This window comes from Cygnus olor, chromosome 11 (assembly GCF_009769625.2).
Source record: "Cygnus olor isolate bCygOlo1 chromosome 11, bCygOlo1.pri.v2, whole genome shotgun sequence".
Taxonomy (NCBI): Eukaryota; Metazoa; Chordata; class Aves; order Anseriformes; family Anatidae; genus Cygnus; species Cygnus olor.
This window is the reverse complement of record NC_049179.1, coordinates 19,486,443-19,510,431: the sequence shown is the minus strand read 5'-3', so window position 1 is coordinate 19,510,431 and position 23,989 is coordinate 19,486,443. Positions and strand designations below refer to the sequence as shown.

At 47.7% G+C, this 23,989-nt stretch overlaps 2 protein-coding genes across 4 annotated transcripts in view; one reads left to right on the top strand and one right to left on the bottom strand.

The window, feature by feature from the left end:
* The window catches only part of MEGF11 (multiple EGF like domains 11), a 286,501-nt gene extending 278,949 nt beyond the window's left edge, over positions 1-7,552 (top strand). The window contains exons 25-26 of one of the 2 annotated variants that reach the window (XR_005823454.1): positions 1,289-2,582; positions 3,070-3,100. Coding sequence is in view for 1 of the 2 variants with exons in the window: in XM_040570532.1 (XP_040426466.1) it covers positions 2,376-2,582; positions 3,070-3,230 (368 nt within the window). In the remaining variant the exon portion in view is untranslated. Of the gene's footprint in view, positions 1-1,288; positions 2,583-3,069 lie in introns of both variants that reach the window. The other variant, XM_040570532.1, reaches the window with a different exon arrangement.
* Positions 7,553-7,682: 130 nt separating this feature from the next.
* RAB11A (RAB11A, member RAS oncogene family) lies at positions 7,683-23,981 on the bottom strand. Of its 2 annotated transcripts, none has more exons than XM_040570537.1 (5): positions 23,702-23,981; positions 16,937-17,132; positions 15,829-16,022; positions 15,297-15,377; positions 7,683-9,435 (listed from the first exon to the last, which is right to left on the bottom strand). In XM_040570537.1, the coding sequence occupies exons 1-5, from the start codon at positions 23,739-23,741 to the stop codon at positions 9,296-9,298; spliced, it is 651 nt and encodes a 216-aa protein (XP_040426471.1). In that variant the 5' UTR covers positions 23,742-23,981; the 3' UTR covers positions 7,683-9,295. The 2 variants fall into 2 exon arrangements, with proteins under 2 accessions (XP_040426471.1, XP_040426472.1); XM_040570538.1 differs by lacking the exon at positions 7,683-9,435 and adding an exon at positions 14,854-14,876 and having other exon boundaries at positions 23,702-23,859.
* Positions 23,982-23,989: the final 8 nt, after the last annotated feature.

Sequence of the window (23,989 nt, the reverse complement as noted above, 5' to 3'; positions counted from 1 at the left end):
ATTTCCTTAGCACTTCAGACATGAAAGTAGGGACTGAGGCTTGTCATTATTATGCCAGAGGATATTCAGGGCAAAAGAGAGCAAACCGGTCTATGGGAGGGACACGTACATCTGAGCCCCTGGCAACAAAACCCAAAATCTCCTTCAAAGGTCTGGTGATCGGTATCCAGGCAACCCTGGAGACAGGGACTTCAGAATTAGAGCAGGTTCCTCGCCTCCCCCAGAGCAGGTGCCTGCAGCAGGTTGGGTGCTGGTGGTGGTGGTCCTGCTGGTGGTGGTCCCTCTGGTGGTGGTCCTGCTGGTGATGGCCTTGCTGGTGGTGGTCCCGCTGGTGGTGGTCCCGCTGGTGATGGTCCTGTTGGTGGTGATCCTGCTGGTGATGGTCCTGTTGGTGGTGGCCCCACTGGTGATGGTCCTGCTGGTGGTGGTCCCGCTGGTGGTAGTTCCTGGGCTGAGTCCGGCAGCTCCGCAGGGCCCGGGCACAGCGGCCGACAGAGACCCCACAGCCCGAGGTGGATGGGCTGAGGGTTACTAAGTACATTTGAGCCAGCTTAAATTTTTAATTCATGACATGAAATTTGACATCTGGTGCCAGACTTTTTAATTATCCTACAGAGGGCTGCGGGGCGGCTCCCCAGGTGCCGGCAGCTTCCCCAGGGAGCTGGCGCTGCCCTTCAGGCCGTGCGCTGTCTGTATGCTTCTGTCACCTCCAGCCCTTCGTCCCCCTCACATATCTGCTCAGCAGCGTGACTTGAGGCAGAGCAGCAAGTCTGCAACAGCCTCCCTGTGCCCCTTCCCAAATCCTGAGCTGACGTACGAAAGGCTGTGCAGGGTCCCCTCACAGGCACTGTGCGCACGCACTCCGTGGCACCAGCAGCGGGCAGGTGGAGCCAAGGCTTTGGCCACCGGCACCCCGAAGGCCACGGGGCTGAGTCCTCCTCACCGGCCCCGTCCCTGCAGCAGCGAGTCCCGAGTCCCATGCCAGTGCCAGCTCGGGGAGCTCGCGGCTCCTCGCCTGCGTGCGATGCTCGGTCCTTCCATGCACAGGTTTCCCAGCAGGGGCTGAAGACTGGGGACCAGTACATATAGCGCAGGTACTTTGAGCCTAAGGGTTTCCATTTTATTGTAGGATTTGTTAGTCTTTGTCTGTTATCCCCTCACTTTTAAACACTGATGGATCCACGACGGGGAGGAGAGGCACAGAGATGAGGTTTTTTTATAGGAGAAGCGATATCTTGTTGTCTGTCTATTTCTTAACCTGAATTTCTCTTTTTGTCTCCCATACTAGATAGCAGGGGCAGCTGGGATTGCAGCTATTTTGCAAGTCCCGCTATTTCACCGGGAGTATTTCATATATACCAGGATCTGCCTTTGTACTGTAACCCAGCACAAGAAAATGCCTCATCTTTCATTGCATCGCTCTAATTCTAAATTAATGGCACTGCCCAGCAGGATGCACACAGCAGCAATGGCACGTTCTTGAATGTCAATGTTAAGACCTATTTATTCTCTATTGTTTTTATTATTATTGTTTAAAGCAAGCCTGGCCCCGTACCCGGCAGCAGGCTGGCATTCTCCAGCCAGGGTCACCGCCGGGGGACACCGGTGGCTGCCACTCTCTGCCCACTTGTTCTCCCACGTAGCGCCTCCTCCGTCTCCTTCTCCTGTTTCCACAGCCTAGGGGAGAGGAGCAGTAGATGCCCACAGCACTGGGGAAAAGAAAAGCAAAAGCAAGGCTCAGCCAGAGGCTTGTCCCCGCTGCGGAAACCCAAGCGTTCCCCGCTGGCAGGAGCAGCCTCCTCCCATTCCTAATGGCAGAAGGGAACATGAAGAAATCGGTTTCTCCTCGTGCTGGCAAGCCCCAGGAACGGGAGCTCTCAGGGGACAGAGCACACACGCTGCACTGATGCAGTTCTATGCCTGCTGGAAACGTTTTGCTCTCAAACATAGGCCATTTGGTGCTGCCCAAAGCCCCCTGTGCCCCCTCAGGCTGGCCCAGCCAGGCCCAGCAGATGCTGCCACCTGCGTCAGGCTGCAGGTCGGTGCAGCAGCGGGGCGGGATTGCAGCGCAGCTCCTCAGGAACTGGGGGAGGGAGGGAAATGATGGCCACCGAAAGTTAAGTACTGCAGTAAATGGCAACTAGAACCTTTCACGGCAAAACCTTTGGTTTCGAGCAGGTTTTTATTGCTTTCCTGCTAAGAGACTTGTGGATGCAATGGTTTGGACACCCCAGAGCACAAGCGTCGGGTGTCTGTGCTGGATGCTTCAAGGATCTTCCTCACCCCGCCCCTTCTCCCCACCCTGCCCCTCCTGCAGAGGTTGAGCTGTAACCCTCCGAAGAAAGCTAACAGTCCCACCCCGTCTTGTTTTGCAGACTACATGAAGGAGTCTGTGTGCAGCTCCAGCACTTGTTCTCTGAACAGCAGTGAAAACCCATACGCCACCATTAAAGACCCCCCCATTTTAACATGCAAACACTCCGAGAGCAGCTACGTGGAAATGAAATCGCCTGGTCACAGGGAATCCCCATATTCAGAAATGCCCACTTCGTCCACAGCCAACAAAAACATCTACGAAGTTGGTAGGTGGGAGGCACTGCGTGGTGGCAACAGCAAGGTGCTCAGCACTGAGCTGTTCATTCTGTTGGTGGTTTTACTGCAGACGATTTTTTTCCTTTCTTGAGACAAGTGGTGTGGACTTGGGATGGAACAGGGAGGCGCTGGCTTGGGGGATAAAGCCAGTGCATAAGTGGGTTGATTTTGGGAGCTCTGTCCCAGCAGGGACCTGTGCTGTGAAACAGCTGCGAAGTCCAGTTGCAAGATTTTGCAAGAAGTGTTGGGCTTTGGAAGACATCGTTTGTGGGACTTCGGGGACTCCCTGCCTTGGAGCTGTCTGGTCTTTTTCTCCCTGCTCTGTCCCATGTACTGGGCCATGCAATGCCTGTAAAGCTGCGAGGGGAACAGAGGGGTTTGGGAAGCTGATGTTCTGTGCTTGTGTCAAAATGTAAAGTAATTACAGCCCCAGGAGTGCTGCTGGGTGCTATAACCCATTTTTCCTTGCTTTCCCAGAGCCCACCGTCAGCGTGGTCCAAGACGCCCGTGGCCGGAGTGCCAGTTACCTCCAAAATCCATACGACCTGCCTAGGAACAGTCACATTCCTAGTCACTATGACCTCCTCCCCGTGAGGCACAGCCCGACGCACGGGCCATCTTGGGACAAGCAGTCTTAAAGGGATGGACTTCACTGTGCTGTAACACAAACTTTGAGGAAGCAAAAGAGAAGACAATCCTTTTCTGTGCTGCAGGATGCTGACGTGACTGCAGACTTACGCAAGGACCTAACGTAACAAAACATCAGCTTGGGCCAGCTGCTGCTGCATGACGTTATTTAAAAAGACATTTTTTTATATCGGTCACAGGAACTAACGAGAACCTTCTCCAGGTGTCACTGGAGTACGTCACGCCAGGAAAGTGCTCACATGCTCCAGGCAAAGGCTCTCCATGGTGTGCATTCTAACCCTGGCTTTGCTGTAAAATACAACACAAAAACATGCTAAGTAGAAGGACTTAGAGACGTACATTTCTACCAGCTGTATCAAAAAAACCCTTGTACTGTTAGGAACAAGGTGACTAGGAATACGCTGGGATATGTTTTACATCTTTGTCATGGAAATGGACATTGTTCTGAACGAAAGCAGGGAAGCTTGTCATTTCACTGTGGAAACCTCATTTACTGCCATCACCATACGCATCCTGCGCAGCTCATGCTTGGACATTAGCGCTGAAATGTTCATCTTTACATTCAGAACCAGGGTATTTGAGTAGAGGAATATTAACACAGACACGTTCTGTGCAGGTTTTAAAATTTAACATCTTGGCAAACGTCCAGTCGATGCCTTCAGTTTAAACAAAGTCTCATACCCAGCTTACCACACATTTAACAAGTTATACATACTTTGATTGGTACAGCGATGCTTTAATTCACCTTATACAGCTTCAGTTTTATTAGATAAACGCACTAGCTTTGTCAGGCAGCCTAAGCTGCTGCACCTTCATTTACTTCCCTGGGACACTGCAGGTTTGCACAGGCTAACCCTGGTTTGGTTTCCTTTCCTAATGCTAGGACACGTTGGCTTCTCTAGGCCATCTTACGAACCACCCCATTGTGATTCACCTGACAGCATGCCATTTATGACACCCTTTAATTTGATGTGCATTACCATGTAGTGCAACTTTATTTGTTGATGATTCTACCTGAAATGTCATTAAATTGAGCTGAAACTGGGTTTTCTTTTTCAGCAGCTGTTTGTGAAATAATTATCAAGGGGTTGACTTATGGTAAAGCTTTGGACTAAGCCACAATGATTTTTTTTTTATTTTTTGTGTGTGTGATCCTTATTGACCTAGAAAGTAGAATACTTGCCGTTAAGCAGTTCCTTGTAGATTTTGAGCATGAAGTAGTATTGATTCTAAGTATGTAATTTTATTAGGCAAACGTGGAAGTAGCAAGATGATTGCCTCTGAAATATAAAAAAAAATTCTGTTGCACATTCACCAGTCTGATGGAAGCAGAAGAGAACGAAACCAACACCAAGCAGTTTGCTCAAAGCATGATCGCTTGCATAGCTGCTGCTCCAGGGGACTCTCCGAGGAGCCTCCCAGCTTGGAGGCAGTGGCTGCAACTCGGCTCCGAGTCGACAGGGCCGCAGATCACCAGGAGCACCCCGGGCCGGGTGGTGCTGAGCCCACACAGTGCCCCTGGGTGCTCATCTCAGGGTGTGGGAGCCCTGGCGATGCTCTGCTGCAGGAGCCGGGATGCCGTGGGGTGGTCGGGTTGGCTCTGAACCCCTCTGTGCAAAGCTTGGCAGCGAGACAGCTGAGCCCAGAGATCCCCCCAGGCTTGCAGAGCAGCGGATTTTCAGTATTTACATGAATGCTGCATGTGTGCATGGGGGCGATGACTGATCAGCAATAGCAATTTTATTTTCCAGGAAAGCCTTATTTGAGATGTAACTAGACAATTATTTTGTAGAGCCAGTAGGGATATATTTTGCATATGTGTATGGAAAGACTTACCTCAAAAATAGCAAGGGAAAGGCAGTTTGATAAGGAATCCTCTGGTTAGAGACCTACCGTGACATCGAGCACAGTCTCAGCTGCCGGCCTGACCAATGTCTGTGTGTGTGTTGCTGTAAAGTTTGAGATGAGAGAGCAGAGATGGGCTCAGATGTGTTTTTTTTCAAAGCTGGAGTTTCAAACCAAATGCAACAATGTGCATAGAGCTTAATAGGAGAAAGAAAACAACAAAAACAACAACAAAGCAAGTACCTTCTTGTATATTAGCATTAGCTTAGAAAATAGGCACCAAAATGGCAATACTTTTTTAAGGCAAGACAGATTTGTAATATATTTGTTCACTGTGCGAAGGTATTCTACCTTGTACAATAAATTGAATTTCTCTCAACATGCATTTCTCAAACGTGCTCATTTGCAGACCAGAACTTCCAACCCATGCTCAGGTCCGAGTTCTCCATGCACCAGTGCTGGCTGCAAGGGGCTGTCCACTCCTGCAGGGAAAGCCCCAGAGGCATCAGCCTTCCATGCCAGAGGCTGGTTCTCTGTTGCAGGACTTCTCAGAAAGCACAACGGCGTAATACAGACCGCAGCTTTGAGGTCATTTTGAGTAATGCTCAGGCGATGTCTCAGCGCTCAGTGACAGCCGTGGGATGCGGTCGGGTGGGCACAGGACACCGGCCAGCAGCGACCCTGCTGCAGCCAGCAGCGATGAGAGCGGGCACGCTGCAGCCACCTCAGCACCCGGCTGCTCTACTGAGTCTGATCAATAAACCATGAGCACGGATTTGCAGCTGAAACACCTTCAGAGCTGATGACTCCGAGGCAATACAGCAGACCGCTACACGTTGAAGCTTTTTCAATATTTGCGCTTCATATTTCTAAAAATCTTGTTAACTAAAGCCCAGCATGTAATCCTCTTACCTGACAAGCCACACTCAATAAGCTATTAAAGTCTGGAAACTCATCAGGTTTGAACTGATAGAAGAAGTAATTCTAGTTTAATAAAAATGTCTTTAAATCAGAACAATTCCACGTCTGTTCTGCTTAAAAGTCAGAGCCTCAACTCCCATCACACAGGAGCCACCGACACCCACCAAACAGCTTCAGAATTAAGGCTGGGGCTTTCAAATGTGTAAATGAGAGCAAAAGCTCTTGGCAAGCAAAGCCAATTTTGCACGATTACGCACAGCTCCCAGAAACTCAGAAAGCTCATTTCAGGGCCCAAAAGCAATATATTAAAATCAGTCATCTCCTATTAGCAGAGAAGAGACACTTCAGTACGTAAGTAATGCCAATTACAGCAGAGATGATTAATCAGCAGCTTAGCAGGAGCAATGCCTGGCAGGTCAGTGTCCAGATGGAGCAGCGCCTTGCCCTGTCTGCCCAAACACAAAGGCTTTACTAGGTAAGAAGCTGCATCTGAGTACATGCTCAATTTGATTATACTTTAGAAGTCAATAGTTTATGACGGCTTTACAAACTATTACATGAAAACTTTGAATTCCGTGTTGCAGCAGTTTTCAATTACAGAATCAGTTTTTGCAAGGCATTTCTAAGGATTATTAATTGTAAGTTCTGAGGAGAATAAAGAAGAGTTCTTACTTGGCCTATCCGCACGCCCAGCCGTCTCACAGCCGCAGGACTTGAACGCAGCACGGGCTGTCCCAAGGCGAGGAAGCACGAGCACGCACAGCGACACCGCGTGGGGCAGGGGCCCGCAGCTGGGGTTCGTGCTCCTCCAGGCTCCGCCGTGATCGCGTTTACCCCAGGAGGAAGCGCCTTGCATAAAGCCATGTGAAATCCACACCTGACGTGGCGGCTGAGTCAGGCTGTCTGACGAAGTGAATCAGAAAGGGGAGCGAAGTGAAACTCACCCTGCATTTCCAGTTGACAAATTTAGAAGTTGGCTGCCCTGGTAATTTGGTTAATTCCAAAACACCCTCCCGTCTGGCCAAAGAAAGCTCTCTGAGAACAGTTCCCACAGCGAGCAGGGGCCCCATCTTACACCTCCAGCTCAGACTCATGCGATAAATACCAAGAAGGCCCCAAAATTTCAGGCTGTTTCAGGCATCCCGCCCCAGCCGAGCCACCAGCGCTGCCCCACACTCTGCAGGCGACTTCCCCCCAAGGCTATGGGGGCACCATGCACAGGGCCCAGCAGCAGCTGCCTCCCACAGCACCACTCCTTCAGCAGAGGGCAAGAGGGTGGGGAATCAAAAAGGTTCGGTAATTTGCTTTGGAAGGCAGTGCTTTGTCATTCCACGGGATTTTCTTACTGGTGGCAATGGGGAAAAATACGGAGGTTTGTAAAAGCCATTCAAGGATTTGACTAGAGAAGAGCCCACAGACTTTTCCCAATATAAAAGCTTCCTGAAGCTGCCAAAAAGTCACAGCGATGATCTATATCAGCCCCCAAAACCACAGGCTTGGTTTGAACAAAGGCAAGTGTGTTACATGTCGTACATGGCCCTTCCAGGTCCTTTTCTGGGAGCGCTTCTACTTTGGTGTCTTCTCATAGGCTGTTCCAAGAAGTTTATAAGTTTCCAGTAAGTAAAACCCTTCAGGTCAAATCCCAGTTCTCCCAAAAAGTGCACCCAACACCGTACTGAGTCGTCCCCTGTAATTCTTTATTAGAATCATGGATGAATATATTTTAAATCAATCTAAAAAAATAATGAATCAAGTTACAGTACATGCATAAAATACAAAGTAATTTACAAACAGATCAAAAGAGCATCTTCAGAACTAATACTAGGAGGAGAAATGGATTAAATAAAACAAGTGACCGACTACAGCAATGCCTTCCGTGTGCCTTACACATCATGAGCACCGCAAGACAGAAAGGTTGGGTAAGAAATGCAGCTGGTAGTGCCTACCCAAATTTGGATGTTCCGAGTGGGTCATATCAGAGTTTGAGAAAGGGCCCCTACAATTAGCTTCCTGTCATTGTATAAACAACCGCAGGCATTTATACAACAAACAGCTCTTTAAATCCAGTAGAAATCCAGTGCCGAAAGCCCCCAAATCTTAATATTAATGGCATGCTTGGGAATAGCACATCCTGTGTAATACGCAGTGGTTTCAGAGTGCAGCGACAGAAGGCACAGTTCATGTATCCCTGAACAAGCTAATTGAACAGATGATTTGTACTGAGCGACGGACTACAGAATGAATGCATCCAATGGGAAATACTCCAGATGTTTTTTTGTTAAAGATCATGTACCAAGCCATTGGAATCATTGAGAAATACTAGATGAAACAGAACTGAAAACTGAGACCAGGTTGTAGAAGTTACTGATTCATCAACTCTAGCATTTGAATATATTAACGTGTGGCATGTACTAATATATGTGATATGCAGTGTGACAACACCCTTCAAGTCTGGGTGCCATGAAAGGAAACAGGCATCCTCAAATCCTGATACCACCGGCACTGTGGAGGCCAAGTCTCAGGCAACACAAAATCACGCTGCAAGTTCCAGTGTTAGAGCGACCCTCAGCCAGCGACACAGCTCGTGCTTTAGCTCGTGCTTTTCCTTACTTCACCGGCGGCACCTTGCACGGGGTCCCACCAGACTCTCCCCGGCCAGCCTCCAGCAGCTCTGCCTCACACCACAGCCTCCTTTGCAGCGGGTGCCAAACCACAAAAGCTCATTCACAGGTAGCAAGAACCCTGCTGCTTGTTTGCAAGAAATTCTCTTCCCACCCCCCCCATAATATTCTATAGAAAATCCTCAACTTGACAATCTGAAGATGTAGCCAAAAACATTTAGCTTTACATTAAAATTGCACTTCAGAGCAACAGGCATTTCATCAAGCTTTAGATGCAGTATACAACACCTTAAGACAAGGAAAGATCTCCTGCCCAGAGATATTTTCCTAGGTATCCTGACAATAATTGTTTTGCGAGGAGCAGAATAACATCTTCAAGTGCTCACTAAATGTGTCTGTGCTCTGTCTAGCAGGCATCACATTGGAAAGAGATCAGTTCGGTTCCAAACAACGTACTGAACCAAAACCGACAAGTCGGAGTTGGGAAAATACTGCAGCCACGTAGAAGCAAGAGATTTATAAACAATGAAATCAAAGTGGTTAAGACATGGAGAAATTCAGGAGTAAGCAGTAACTGAACACGAGAAAGTAACCACAAGAATTACAAATATATTTAAATCTTGGACCTGGGGAATATACACAGCCTTTTAGGAAAGAATGAACATTTCTTATATATTCTGACAGCACTGCATCTTTGGTTTGTTTTCAGTGGTTGGAGGGACATGAATGGGAACCACGTTGTTGCTTGGAGACATATCATTTTCACGTCTGTCGGACATTTGCTTCTGGGAAACAATACGATAGATCTCTGGAAGATGAGAAAGAGCTCGTCATTACGCGTATGCAAAACAGCATCAGAAAGTTAATGTCTGGGGAAACCAAGCATCAAACAGAGCAAAGATTCCCCATACTTTTGGGACTATATAGGTAATGCACAGCAGCTTCCAGAAGACATTTAATTGTGATATCTTCTGTATTCATAAGTTAAAATATCTTTGCAAAACAAATTACTTCTTTCACAACTGCTTTATTCCCCTTGACATAAAAGCAAAAAAAAAATATGCTGGATTCTGTATATTTACTAAGAATCAGAAGCTATGCCATCCTTGTCATCATTCTTAAGGCTCTGAGGAGACTGTGTTAGAGCAGACCAGCTTTGGAACTGCAGAGGAAAAATATGGAGTCCAGACAAAGAAATCCCAGCACAAACTGGAGAGCACAGGAAAGGCACGGGAGTTTAACCTAACACGCTGCCAAGTCCACACCTGCACTGAAAGCCTTGCCCAGTTTCCTGGGATTAGTTAGTGGCCGATGGTGTGTGTTGAACATAAACTCAGAGTAGACAAAACCACTCGCTTCAGCTGTGTATGAAAGTACGAGGTGCAGCGCTTCACCTCAGAAAGGAAATAAAGCATACCAGAAATAGAGCATGGGGAACTCACTTGCAAATTCAAGTTCTAAACCATTAAAAAAAAAAAAAAGCTTGTTAAACCTCAGTTTAACAAAAAAGTTAAGTGTTTCAGATTCAGAAAAAAAAAAAAGCCTACCCTGAAGTGACAACATCAGAGGAGCCCAAGAGAACGGCGCGCTGGCAGGAGACAGAACAGCAGTGCCAAGCGGCTGAGCCCAGAGAGCGGGGCTGATGCCCACACCCCGTCTGCACGCTGCAGCTCCCTGCCCTGCTGGGACGCTCCAGATAAGCTCAGGTCACTCGAGAAGAGGGTGCGTGCGCTCCGTTCCTGCTGCAGAGCACTGCTCACAAATTACCGGTGAAACACGGCAGAGGTTTGAGTTCGTTCAGAGGTCTGAGGTCCCTCATCAGCCGGGTAACAATGTCCCCAGCACCTTGTCTGGCCTCAGACCAAGAAGCTTTTTTCCCACCAGAAATTCATCATTAGTGAGTCGCCTTTGTTCAGACTTTTAATGAGCTGCTGCTTAGTGCACATCCTGACATCATTTCGGTACTGGAAATTGAGCAATCTCATGCAGAGAAGTCCTCCGTGCTGCCAAGGGCTGGTCACAAGCTACGTGCCTGCTTGGATGGCGACGAGACCTGATGGCACCAAGCAGTTAAAAAGGGTTCCTAACGAACAAGGCTTGCAAACCTTGCCCTCGCTGCAACAAACCCTGTTTAAGCTGCCGTTACAAACAGGCTGAGTGCTCCCCAGAAGACTAAGAGCAGGGCTGCACACATCCATGCAGCTGCTCACCAAGAAGTAACTTCTCGCACGGACGCTGCGCTGTATCTATGGGCTGTGTGAGGAACCATAATCTTTGCAAGTAGTGCTGTGAGAGAAGAATCTGCTGCTTGGGCCTCCAAAGAGGCAGCTCGGACTCAGATCACGAAAGATTCTTCAGAAAGCTGAACATGTGTATGCGTTCAGATACGGTCAGGTCACAGATCAACCAAACAAGCGCTGCAAATGTACAAGAGGATTTTCTGGCATCACCCTTTCTGATGTCCACTGTTCTTTCCAACAGCCTTCCACATGAGCACCTTCACAGGTTGACCCTGGGGCATGCACATGGAGGTGGAGGGAGCACAGCTGGAAGAGATCTGCTCTACTTTCTGCAAGTTTTCTGCTCCACTTCACTGCCCCGGCTCAGGGTGAGCAGCCAGCTTACCCCCAGCAAAGCACTGCCTGTTCCTATGCAACAGCAGAAGGGTTTTGCTGCCTTTGTTACTGGAAGCTCTCTAGTAGCACGCTCAGCAGCGGCAATTCTGTTTTCCACAGAACTTCCTAAACAAGTTCATACTGGTCCCTAACACGAGCTGTCACACGCTTCCCCACCCCTGTGAGCCACCATGGTTTACTCTGCACAACACCCTCATCTCGAAGCAAAGATCTACAGGGCTGTTCACTGAAGTCTTAAAAATAACCTCAACAGCACTGATTTCTCTGCTGATAGAGCGCCTATTCCTTCTGACTGTGGGAATGTATTTCCAGCTGATCCCCGCTCCCTGACAGCCCTGCAAGGACATTTAGCAGCAGCGCTGCTCAAATCAACTCGAAGCAGCCCCATTTATTTTTGTTGCTCACTGCCACCTCTCTCTCCTCTGTGGTTACAAACCTCTGTGCAGACACAGCGCGCTGCCCTAGATGAAAGCCTAAACGGCTAAATACTGCCTTGCCCTGGATCAGCTGCACACTCTTTCACCACACATAGTTGTGTTGGTGTGATGGAGGAGGTGGGAACAGCTTAAACCTGCTCTTCCTGGGGCAAAATGCCCCGAGGCAAAGCCTACACTCAGACTGGTCTGCACCAAGGAACGCCAGGCTAATGAAGACGTGCACTTTTTAATGAAGACACTACGCTTTATGCTCTGCTCTGTAACTGAATGAGACCTTATTAAGAGCACATTCGGCAGAATGCATCACTGCATAATTGGTAACCATGTGAGACAGGCCTTGCAGTATAAGAGAGCTGGGGGGGAAAAAAGGCACCGCTGTCTAGGAGGAGCTTGTCCAGTCCTCGTCTCCTCAAGCAGCGCTAGTGCTTCATTCATTTTCAGGTGTACACAGCTAACAAGAGGAAATCCCTACATTTCTTAATGTTAACGCTCTGTGATGTTGTTTCCTTGGAGATGGGATTCCTTAGAGATGAAACCACGGCAGAACGCGCTACGGGAACAGAGGTGGCACTGAGCAAGGCAGGGAGCGGAGGCTGCCTCGGGTTTACTTTAAGGATGGTTTATCCTGCTGTGAATGCTCAGAGGGGATGGGATTATAACACCAGTCTCTCTCATTTGCCAGATAATACAAAGCAGCTTTGTGCGCACAAGAATCAGCCCCTGAAGTCTAGACATCTCACAACAGAGGAACTTGGACAGGGACCATTACCCTAAGCCACAGAGGAAAAGGTCCCCAAACCTCACATGGTATGCACAAACCTAGCAGGCTTCCTGTCTGTTAAGATACATGGCCCGCTAAGAATCCTTTATAGCACAGCAAGAGGAAAGAAAAGCTTTCTTCCCCTGCTTCCACCCGCAACAGGAGACCACATGCTCACTTAGGCTGTGCTAACTATGATTGATTCATGTTTTCTGTGCCCAAAGCCATCTATTCAAGGTGGCTTCATGTGAGTCTAGGCGTGAATACGCTTAACACGGACCTGCTATGCCTCCAGGGGAAAGGACACTAAGAACTTTCCCTCACTGTCCCAACCAGACCAGCTTCACTAGGGCTGGAGAGGAAAGGAGTTTCGCTACAGACCCCAGTCACACCACACTGTCCAGGAAAGATGCAAGAGCTGTGTGAAAGGCGTCACGAGCAGCCTAGGACGTCTCTGCGGTGCCGTTCCCAGCAGGACAAGTACTAGCAGAGCTGGTACAGCAGCATGCCCTGCTCCTTCTTCTGTCAACCTCCTCCACTTGCAGCCTGTGGCAAAGCCTGCTGGCTTTATCAACTTCCTTCTTCAAAGGAGATCAAGTATTCCACCCTCCAGCACTACGCTTAGAGGCAACCTTGCCAAACACAGACAGACTATCCATGATTCTGCAGGGTCACTCTGAAAACCACATTCCTCGGATGACTGCTCCCCTCTTTCCTTCAAAGCAAATCATTAACAGAAAAAGCCAGCTGTGAAGTGTTATCGAGAAGTTTACTGGCAGAACATTCGTCCTTTGCATGCCAGTCACAGCAGAGATGGAGGCAACCTGCTGCTAATGCATTATTTACTTCATCTTTATCTCCCTGAAACAGGAGCTGGTGTCTGGAGTGAGCCACATGCCCACTAATCAGCAGAAGCATTTCTTCCAGCGCAGTTGAACCAGCCCCTCCTGAACAAGGATTCTGTCCGCATGCCCAGGAGCTCTTTCCCCAAAACACTGGCACAGCAACACGCAGGGAGCACTGACGTTTGTGGAAAAACAACAGCTCCAACAATCTGTCAGAGTCCGCTGAGGTCTAGTTTTAATCCCTTGCTCTCCCATTACAGCCTGCTCTCCCTTACAGAAAAATTAAACCAGAAAAAAATCAAACCTTTGCTAATTAGAACCCAAAATAACTTCTGGAATAAAAGGTGCCGTTGGAAGCGTGTGAGGGGAGATAAAGAAACAGCCTAGCCTGTGCCCAAGAGGTAAACTGCTTCCCCATGGCAACAGCAGTATGTCATATCTGAGTGTCACACAGCTCTGCAGAAATAAGGCAGCAGCCCAGGGCATGCAGCAAACTTCCCACTTCTTCAGCCATCGCTGTTAGGGAACAGAGCAGTCCACGAGGAGACTGGGGGCAGTTGGATGATCAGTTTATATTGCATATGACAGCCTGACAGCCACCTTGGGAGGGGATAAACAACGTCTGATGTATTTCCAGATTTGTTTTTATTAGTGCTGGTGCTGAACAGGCATGAAAGTTAAATACCTAACCTTTATCCAAGAGCCCTGATCCCCCCTGAAAACTCTAAGAGCAGGCAGCAAGGCTGTTCTATACTACACGCAACACATTTAGCCAGAACCTGACCTCACAGTTCAGTATAGGTGCCCCTGAGAGGAGAGGGAATAGCAAGGATACACAAAGAAAGAAGTTTGGGGTTTTAGCAGTTACAAGCAAGTAATAAAAAATGTGTTTCTCCTGAAATATCCATGCCCAAATTCACAAGCAATTTTGACACAACTGACTCTATTAGGTAGGGGAAGAAAACAGGAAAACCATCAGGCACCACAGATACCATCGCATTCAGCCACTCCTTTGTCGCCCACCCTCTTATGGCATCATTACTTAGTCATGAGGCAGTAAACGTATAAACGTAACTGCTCTCCTTTTTTCAGCATTTGTGCAAAGTTGAATTACAGCCAAATGATTAGACTGAAGTTAAAAGGGAACCACAAGGGTTGGCTAAAGAGGAAACTAACTCAAGCTCCAGTCCCACCACGGCATGAAAGCAGTGAGATGACACATCCCTATGCACTGTGTATTTGTCTGACATGGACACGTTTACATTTTTTGTTAGTATATAGCCAGGAACACTACTGTTTAGGAACCCACTGTAAAAACAGAAAAGAACCAGAACCCTATTACAATTAAAGGTAGGAAAAAAAACACAGATGGATACAGGAAGAAGGCATGTAGCAGGATGTACTCCAACAGCCTATGAATTCTCTCTCATCACTGCTAAAGAATTTCAGACAACTCAAAAAAAATGCTTTATATTTTTATTACAGCAGTAACTTCCTAGCTGCCTCCTCCCCTGCATGTTCCAGTATGGCTAACTAGTTTGTTATGGTATGCTTTCAAAAGTCTCAATTACCCGCCAAAATGAAAAAAAAAAAATAAAAAAATCTAACTACGTGAACAAAAATACAATTTAACCAGGTGCCAACGTCACAGAAGTGAGATGTTTTGCCTATCAAATACAGGGTTTAAAGAAAAAGGAAGTACTTGATCCACAGAGCATAAAGACTGTAGCACTCACTGCCATTGCACACTACAAAGGTCGAAAGTCCGGCCAGGACTATTAAACGCAGTGGCAGTGACTATCCTGTGCTCAGGAGTCACAGACGCGCGGTGCTGCTCAAAGGAAGGACCAAATGGATTCCAAATGTAACGGTTGTGAAGGGTGATTACATAAAATTTTAAACATTTTACAGGCAAAGAACTGCCTATTTGCCTCACGTCTGAGCAGCGTTCTGCTCTTCCTCCTTAAAGCAGAGAGCCCTGGATGACTCACCTGTCAGAATAGTCTGGAAAGCTGCTTCCACATTTGTAGAGTCTAAAGCAGATGTCTCGATAAACGACAAACCATTCTTCTCTGTGTGGACAGAAACATTATAATTAGAGGAGTACAGAACATTTATCTCCCATCTGGAAGAACTTCTGTACCAGCCAGCGTATGTGGTGTTACTGATCAGATGCGCGGGTACCAAAAAAAGTAAAAGTTGTGGTGTTTTCCCCTTATGTGGTACAAGAGCAGCACCACCCAACAGCAACAACAATTTACACTCATCCTCAGGCACAGGGATTGCCGTTAGTGCTGCGTTGCCTTTAGGCACGTCATGATGCATCACTGAAAGTGAGAATTTGGTGCACTTTCAAGAAATGTGCAGGGAAACTTCCTGGATCTTGTTTTAACCTCGTCAAGTTTCTCCACCTCCCAGTATGTTGTGGCAGCTTATTTAGCAGGGCTAGCCGTATCGGGGGAACGGCAGTCCATACCTGCAGGCAGACATCCTCACCCAGAAATTTATTTTGATTTCACCAACCTGCAAAAGCTCTGGCTTCATCTGTAGGGACTGCTCTCAGGTGGCGCAAGTCACTCTTGTTTCCCACAAGCATGATCACAATATTGCTGTCAGCATGGTCTCTCAGCTCCTTCAGCCATCGCTCCACGTTCTCGTAGGTGAGGTGCTTAGCGATGTCATACACCAGTAATGCCCCTACAGCACCTCGATAGTACCTGCGGGTGAGGAGATGTGTTAGAGAACCTGCAAGGAACATCCTGATTAAAAGTGACAAGTTACTAACAGCTACTGCCTGTTACTGCAAAGACAGCTATATAAAAAAATATCTAAAGCATGATACGTGGGACTTGAAGCAGCAGAAGTAAAGCACCCAGGTTAGGGTTATGACACAGAACCACCAGAGCAGCCAGGATAGCTCAGAGTCTGGTGGAGAACCCTGCACCCCAAAATGAAGCACTGGAATCTGCGAGGAGCTACTGTCACCTTCAACCTCCAACCCACCCCTGGAAAGTCTTCCCCACCCACCATTGTGGGTGCAGTACGGGCACAGCCCGGAGCAACAGGAAGAGTTAAGAGTGACTCACGGGATCATAAACATATCAGCCTGATCTAGTCCCTTTATGAACGGCCCCAGCTGGTCTGCCTTCAGACCAGAGAGAGGCACAGTTACACAGTCAGAAAAGAAGCAGGTTGTGTTCTCCCACCCCACAATTATACCTCCAGCTTTACTTAAATCCAGCTTTTTACTACGCTGTTTTTTCAATTAAATAAGCACATAAAGCGAGTAGTATGTCTGGTCATAGGTTACCACTGATAAAACCTCCACGATTACAGCTGTAACTTTATCAATGGCTCGTGTTTAAATGAATCTCTGAAAGCTCTGAAGTATTCTAGGTTAGAAATGCCCCCAGTTACATATCATGACTGCACTGAGAGGTAGATCAGCTTTGTGCAGAGCCCTGCTAGGCCAAGCTTCTGGACAGAAAAATATTCAAGCTTCCTTCCCCCACACGTTGTGGATATTACATGACCAAATAAAATCATTTGTATGTGTTTGAAGAATTAGAAGGGCCCAAAGTCGACCCTTCTCAGCAACAGCATCTCTTCAGCTGCACAGGCTACCACTTACGCTGATGTTATAGCGCGGTATCGCTCCTGCCCTGCTGTGTCCCATATCTGAGCCTTGATTGTCTTCCCGTCAACTTGAATGCTTCTTGTTGCAAACTCTACTCCAATGGTGCTTTTGCTCTCCAAGTTAAACTCATTGCGAGTGAATCGAGACAGGAGGTTACTCTTGCCTACTCCAGAGTCTCCAATAAGCACAACTACAAGAGAGAAACGACATCAGAATCAGATTCCAGGTGTACACCATCTATTGACAATCACCCACAATGAACACATTCATTTTCCAGAACAAACCAAGAAGGAAAAAGAATAGCAAAGCCACCCCTCTTGTCACGGGTCTGTCGTCCAAGCCCTGAGATTTCCAGAGAACCAGAGCTGCCACGTTCTCCGGCCTGCTGAACAGACTTTAGACTTGACTTTTAGTAGTTACATTTCAATCTCCTTTGCATTGAATCGTATTCCTCCTCCAGGAGGACTACACATGGCAGTCAAAAAGTGCAAAAGTCCCTTCCCAGCTGGCCTTGACTCATCACAGTGCTGAGCGAACTAACGGGAAGGATGCAGCCATGCTTGACGAGAGATTGACAGAAGGTGTAAAGTCCAGTTGGGACAGGAAGAAAAGCGTCACGAGGATCCCTCGCACCATCCCACGGTGCTGAGCTGAAAGGGACGAGCTTGAGCCCCGCCGGAAACTCACTACCCAGACGCAGGAATTTTAGCCAGGCCAAGTCATGTCCCTCCCCGAGTCGCACCAGCAGCAGCTCCTCTAGGCGACCTTCAGATAAGGTACTGAGCAGATAACAGAAGGAAGCAGAGGACAAAGAGGATGAGTAAGACCCTCGAGAAGCAAGGCTGATAACCTTTGTGCTCTGCAGTGCATCAGGCCAGCACAAGCAAAACAATTGACACTTGGGTGACAAAAAACCAGAATGGAGATGCTTGTTTTGACAAAACAAACACTTGCTCAGTAACACACATCATTTAAACTTCAAGATGTTGCAACACAGTGTTAGATATGCAGTGTGGTACAACAGAGGAATGAGTCCACTGATGTGAGGAATGAGTCTCAGTCTAGCAGCACAAACCCTCGCATCTTTTGCTGCGTCACAAAGCAGACACCACTTTCTATTTAAATAATGCACAACAGCTCTGACAAATGGGATTTTCCCTGACTGTAAGAGCCGAGAAGCACCTTTTAAAAAACCCCCCTCCATAAAATGAAAACTGCAGCAAATGTTAGCTTCAAATAGTCTTTTAGAGAATACCTCATCAAAACAAACATCTTCCCAGCTTCCCCTGCCAGCTGACTCAGCAAGCAGCCAGCCAAGCTACAGAAGCTGCACAAAGCACAGTGGCCCTGTTAACCACTTCTGTTTACGAGGATCACAGGCGCAGGTAGGTGGCACGCACCTGGACCGAATGCAAATCAGATTCCACTTTCCTAAAGGGCAGGTCAGCACAGTTCGGTGGCAGAAAACAGCTTTGCTGGCACGGAGGATGCCGGGCGGTAATAAACTTAGTGCAGGGGACGAGACACCCAATTATATCATCACCGCCTGGCAAGCTGCCATAGTTTTCCCTCTTTCTCCGGCAAACAAGATCTTCAGAACTCTTGCGGCAGGTTCAGGTTTTAGATGACATCATGTTTGCACTCGCATTATGAACAGCGAGTTCCTGGGAGGCACAAGTTGCTCAGTCCCACGGTCACCCACTGTTAGCTGCTCCAGGGGCTGAAAGCTTCTCTACACGAGGAAAGCAATCCACACACATCATCCTATTTCTCCCAGCAGGCTGCATCATACGCCTGCTAAGTATTACCCTCAAGTATTTTCGTTGCTCTGTGCGTATTTCAAAGCAGAGTTTTCAGACATTCAAAAATAGACCGGTCCTTTTAATTCCTCTACCAAGTTTTTTTTTTCCCTCACCTTGTCTGAATCCCACGCTGCTTATGTTCTGAATGGCTTCCAGCACCAGATTAATATGTCCCAATTAAAAGGGGGAAATATCTTACTTTCCTCCTTGAAGCCAGCTATATCCTCTACTTAATTGGGCCACTGCAGCTCGTCTCGAGCACGGACACAGGAACAGCTTGCAGTGTCAGCGGGCTGCTAGGACTCCTCACACTGTCTGTATTTCTGCCAGTCCAGAGAACACCGCTCTTCGAATATAATTATGAGCTGACACAGCTTTAGCAGTCACCCAAATCGTATTAATTTTCATTTTGCTTTCCTTACCAAACCACCTCGGTCTGATATTTCAATACTCCACTGTATTCCCATGCATCATATTCTTAGCACAGCAATGCAGTAGGAGTGGCTGAGTCCCTCTCTAACCATCCCAGGCAAATAGTTCCTGGGAGAGACGTGACGGTATCTAGTTCCACCTTAAAGCTAATTGTTCCTGCACACGCACTTTTACTGGGCTTCTTTTCCAGAAACTCACTCCTAATGGTTAGAAATTGCCTTCTAATTTTCAGAAGAAATTAGCGGTCAGCTGATAGCGGTGTTCATGTGCCAGCACTGTCCATTAGCTTATTAGTTTCCTCTCCCAGTGGTGTTTACACTGGTCTGGGTATTTACAGAAAGCAACCACATCTCCTCAGTCTTGTTCTACCACCTAAGTGAGCCAACCTCTCAAGTGTTTCCTTACAGACTGCCCATTCTCCCCAGACATCCCCCATAAAAGTCTTTCAATTTCTCTCCCAAGCAGCAAGAAGAACTGCATCCAGCATTCTAGGTGAGATCTCATTGGTGACGTATATGAGGATTTTAATATTTCCATCTACCAGAAACACCTTACGCTGGAATTAACTCTTCCCGTGAGTCCCCAGGCACAAAACCTTACGTTGTGAATCCTGCCTCACTGGGGGAACTGCTGTCCTCATCACCACGCAGATCTTCTAGTACCACACTCCACCTTTTTCTCCGTACCCCTCAGCTTTGCACCACCAGCAAATTCCTTTTCCCTTCACTACACCAGCACTGGAAGGACTAAAGCTCAGGGGAAACACTTAAGAAAGTTCAGCCTTAAGACCCATACCTGAGAACCTCCATCAACAGCTTTCTTTGGACCAGCACTTCCCTTGCACGAGTAGCACCTTAGAAGGCTTTGCAGTCGGGTGAAATTTGCACTGGCACACCCTGCGAATACCCAGAGAAGCAGTGGAAGTGACCCCCACGTCATTCTCATTGGTTTAGCGGTGCGCCACTTCAACACCTGCAACAACGCGCCTTAACACCATGCATTTAACGAGCTAACTCAGCACTGGAGAGGTTTAAGATGAGTTTTTGGTGGACAAAAGGAATATCATGAAGTCCATGCAACTGAATGAATGTCATTCTATAATTCCAGTTTTATTTCTGCAGAAGGCCAAAATAAGAATTCAACTCCATAAGCTGCTTGAGAAGCAATTTATAGACGTATTAATTTTTCACAAACATTCCAGCACTCTCAATTTTTATTTCTGATAAAACTCTAATTAAAGTATTTTCTGAGAATTTCAACTAGCTCATAAAGTATGTAATTGACAACCTCATCAGGTTGAAAATAGAAAGCCCAGCACTACCAGCTTGCATTGTGAAACAACCTTTACCGCAGACAAGCGGCATATTACACAATTTAAGCCATGCAGACTAGCACTACGGGATTACTATGTCTGAAAACTCTTTTATCTGCCCTGAACTCTGCTATAAAGCAGCATACAAATTAAGAGTCTGTACGCATTTCCATGACACCCACAAGAACCTGCTGAACACCTCTTCCAGCCCACGTAAATTGGGGTTTTAAAGGAAACGCGCACAAGATGACCTGATTGCACATCTTCCAGGCAGCTGCCAACAAACCTAACATGACCGTACCTAAAATGCATCGCCCTCCTCAGCTGCACCTTTTGCTTCACCCACCCATTTCATGTCCCAGAGAACTTTGAGGTAGGGCTCATTTACCACCTGGACCTACTGCACACAACGCTCCAAGCACGACTGCAGTAACGGGGATAAGCAGGCGGGTTTGTTAGAGCACAGAAGGGCTTCCACATCTGGCAGAGCGACAGGCGTAAGGCGTGCTACCACATATAAACCCGTACCTGCCATGCAACGGTTTTCCTTACTGATTTCTATAAACAAAGCACAAAGAAAAAAAGGCATTGTCTAAAATCCAGACCAACAGGTCTGCCTGGTTTCAGTTTCCTTCAGCAAAGAAAAAAGGTGGAGGAATGAACCTGACACAGAGCAGGAAGCTGAAAGAGGAGTTTCTCTAGCAGTCAGCTGAATGTCACTGCAAGGCAGGTCTGAGTTCGGAAACGAGGAGGCTGACCCCAAATCCAAAGTTCCAGATGGTCAGGGCACAAACCTAATCCTCTGGAGGTTTGTGCATAAAAAACACAGAAGACATATTCTACAAGTACGGGTTACTTTGTTAACTATTTATCAACTGTAGGTCCGCCACTTTAATCAAACAGAGCTAAAAGTTTCTGCACGTAAACCAGGTTAAATTATTAAGTAACAACCTTATGTCACCGTATTTTTTCCTCCCATTAAAATTAGAGAGAGAGTCCCACAAAGGGGACTTCCCAGACCTGGTGTTTCCTGAAGCACAGTGCTGGGAACAGTAGGCACTGCTCTCTCAACTGAACCCCGAAAGTACGGGAGAATACAAAGATATGCATAGCTAGACAAGAAGAATTTACCAGAAACTAGCCTTTTTTTTTTTTAAGCTAGGCCTACCGGGCAATAACATACACTAAAGCATTGCGTGGAGTCAGGCGAGGGGCAGCTTGTGACAGGCACTGAGACCCAATTGTGCAGGGCACAGGGGGCTCCGATTCCAGCCGCCAGCAGTCAGCAGATTTTGACACACAGCTGTTGGCAGTGACTGACGGGACAAGAACAGAGGTCCTGCACAAACAGCCCAGCGGCAGTTTAGCTCAAGGGTAGTAAGAGGCAGCTGAACCAGAGAATATCGCCCTGTTATTTCAGAGCACATCGAAGCCTGAACTCAGGCCCACCGACTGACCATGTCCCTTTAGGTCAAGAACCCAGAAGAACTGGGACTGGATTAGGTGTCCAGATAGACCAACACCCAGCCCAAGGGGCAGGACTGGTGCTGAGAAGCCCTGTGCGGAACAGAAAAGATCAGGGTGGCACTAAGCTTTGTCCCAGCAAGCCCTCACCTCCAAATTATCAAAATTAAAGCAATGAGCAATATGGGTAAATAGGGAAAAAACATCTATTGTTTGTTGTAGTTCCACATCAGCTCAATACAAGGGATGTGAGCCCATGAGACCTCTTCTGATTATTCAGATGCCCTTCTGCATCTTTTTAATTCCACAACATCCCTTCAGAACGGGTACGCCTGTGCTGCCTACATTTCCCCTCAGGCCCCAGGAGGCTCAAACATTGGCTTAGTGTTCCCCTTGAGTTCTCATTTCTTCTTTCAAGAGCTTTTTTTTTTTTTTTTTTAAACCTACCACTTGCCTTTTTGGACAGTGCCTGGTGACAAGACGGCTCATTGCCACAATAATTCCAAGATCATTCCAGAGTGGGGACGCTTTGCTTCAAACAACCTCCGCTTTTGGACAGTTACAACTGTTTCCACAATTTGTGCAACTCTGCGTTTGCTGATGTTATTTCAGCTGCCAAATTAATCCCAGTTCGGAGATGCTGCATGAACTTCCTGCAGTCTGCTTTAACTTTGGAAAACGTGAATCACTCCTATCTTCATGGCACCATTTCATTACCATTCCCTGCACTCCCAACAGCTTCCGTAAACTATTCTAAATGGTAAAAACCTTTCAGAGTGGCAACCACTTAACCTAGCTTGGAATTTTTCTATACAAATGGACCCCAACTTTATTATTTCGCAATTATATACATAAGCAATCTAATAAAATGTAGCACCTCTCCCAAAAAGTTCTACATCACTGGTATTTCCTCACAGCTAGAACAATAATTTACACAATCCTGTCAGGATATGCAATGTTCTTGATAAGTTGCACACAGGTCCATAAACTAAGTTGTTTGATGTGACTAAATTTGTGATCAGCAGGGCCTTTCCCAATGCTGCAAGATGAGAAACGAGGCACTTCTTGGTACTTCTTGACCTGATCTCAATACCAGTATAGAAGACTGATCTCTAGTTAGTAATAACGTCAGTTTCCACAGGGAAATTGGACAAGACAGACGACAAAAAATATAATTCTTCAAAGTCATTACAAGAGCTTCATGGTACTGAGAAGAACGCTGCTGTTCTGTAAGATCCTGGGGCCTGAGGACGAGCAGCGAGCTTGCTTTTTTCTTTAAGAAACATTTGGACTGTGCTCTCTGTCATATGGCCTGAATTTTTGGGTAGGCCTGTGCAGAGCAAGGCGTTGAACTCAATGATCCTCGTGGGTCCCTTGTAACTCGGGATATTCTACGATTCTAGGATATATAACGGAATATTTTTGATAATTTGCCCATAGGTCTGTAAAACAAGTCATTTGATGTGACTAAATTCGTGATCAGCAGGGCCTTCACCAATGCTGCTAGATGAGAAGGGAGGCATTTCTTGGTACCTCCCGACCCGATCTCAACACCAGTACAAACGCCTGACTTATAGTTAGCGACAACGCCCTTTTCCACATGGAAATTCGAGGGATCGCGGTTTTTTGTTGCCTGTTTTGCCCAGGCCACAGCCCCGCACCCCCACCCCCCGCACCCTCACACCCCGCACCCGTCTGTACCACAGCGGGGGACCCCCGGGCGGGGAAGGGGGCCGCGTCGGGCGGTACCTTTGAAGAGGTAGTCGTACTCGTCGTCGCGGGTGCCCATGGTGCGGACGCCGAAGGCCGGGGACGGGCAGCGGGAGCCGGGCCCCTCCCTGCAGCCGCTTCCGCGCCTCTGCGCCCTCCCACAGCCGGCGCCTTCCGGGGCAGCAACGAGCACTTCCAGGCCGCTTCCCCGCCCCGCCCGGCCTTAAAGGGGCGGCGGTGGGAGCGGTGAGGGGCCCCGGCTCGGCCCGGGTGCGGCAGGGCGCTGCGGGGGAGTCCCAGGCCTGCTCCGCACCCGCGGGCCCCGGG